General features: G+C 35.6%; 1 protein-coding gene across 1 annotated transcript; it reads right to left on the bottom strand.

Moving 5' to 3' along the window:
• Nucleotides 1-6: 6 nt before the first annotated feature.
• On the bottom strand, nt 7-1103 carry LOC104266043. The gene is made up of 6 exons (XM_009861415.3): nt 1057-1103; nt 874-983; nt 603-823; nt 407-519; nt 257-352; nt 7-201 (listed from the first exon to the last, which is right to left on the bottom strand). Exons 1-6 carry the CDS (start codon nt 1094-1096, stop codon nt 92-94), a joined length of 690 nt encoding a protein of 229 aa, XP_009859717.1. The 5' UTR covers nt 1097-1103; the 3' UTR covers nt 7-91.
• Nucleotides 1104-1109: the final 6 nt, after the last annotated feature.

The raw sequence follows: 1109 nt of genomic DNA, 5'->3' as shown, positions 1-1109 counted from the left end.
CTTCCACTAACAAGTTTAAAAAAGCGTCTGTTAACTGACATACCATCAGCTACAACAGCATGGATCTGTAGACCCCGCTTTTCGCATTCATTCAAGAGCTCCCAAAAAATAATTGCCATCTCTGATATGCCGGTGTAACATTTGTAGGATACCAAGCTAGTGGAATAGACACTTCTCTCTTCACAGTTCTTACATAAAACACTAAAAAAATTACATATTGAATTTGTTGAAATATTAGTATAATGCCATAGAATACCTAGTATGTGACTTGCTAAAGTAGGTTTGTCTGAAAGTGGCTGTAGCTCTGAAAATCCCACCAACATTCCATCGCGAATAACAACATTTTCTCGTACTAAAAATACATGACAATAATACACATGGAGTACACCTTACAGCAGCAACTTACTTTTCATCTCATCCAATGTAAGGTAACCTATAAGCTCTTCTTTATCTTTTGCCACGCGTTCAATTTCAGCCAATGCAATTGAACTGATCCCAGATGTTGGAGGTATGCAATTTCTACCGAAAATAAGTTATCACACCCCTTGTTAAACTATTCTTTATAGTAAATGTTAGAATGGCAAAATAAGTTAAATCTGTACCTGTAACTTTTTATAGTGGATATTGATGGCAACACCAGAGCTTTGCTACTTCTTATGTGCTCATATGCAGCAGGAGAGCGACAGTATAACTCAAGTGCCCAACGCACTACATCGGGATGATATCTCCTTGCATGTATAGACAGTGATGCATTGCTGATTTGATTTTTGTAAAACATCTTGTGCCAATTATTCAGACTCTTTTCTTCTTCTCCATAGACAACCTAAACACAAACCCAGTGAATCAATGAACAAAATAATCCTAACCACAAACCTTAATAGTTTCATGTATTTGATTGTCAACTTCAACTTGGCTTTGAACATCTTGGACATTTGCATACTTTGAGCACTCAACACATACAGGAACATCACGAAGCGAAGACACTAAAGAATCAAATGAAGAAACAATCATAGTGAGATTGCTTTAACTTGTATCTTAGAAGTACACACATATTACCTATAATATTGCATTTAGATGACCTAATTATATTTGACATCTCAATTATTGTT

This window comes from Ciona intestinalis, unplaced genomic scaffold (genome assembly GCF_000224145.3).
Source record: "Ciona intestinalis unplaced genomic scaffold, KH HT000803.1, whole genome shotgun sequence".
NCBI lineage: Eukaryota > Metazoa > Chordata > Ascidiacea > Phlebobranchia > Cionidae > Ciona > Ciona intestinalis.
This window is presented reverse-complemented; position numbering and strand designations above follow the sequence as displayed.

Bases quoted from the DNA above. Each gene is read 5' to 3' on its own strand.
- LOC104266043 (XM_009861415.3), bottom strand. From the start codon at position 1,096: ATGTCAAATATAATTAGGTCATCTAAATGCAATATTATAG. The intron at 520-602 runs GTACAGATTTAA...TATTTTCGGTAG, and splicing joins TCCACTATAAAAAGTTACAG to AAATTGCATACCTCCAACAT. The intron at 353-406 runs GTAAGTTGCTGC...ATGTATTTTTAG, and splicing joins TACATTGGATGAGATGAAAA to TACGAGAAAATGTTGTTATT.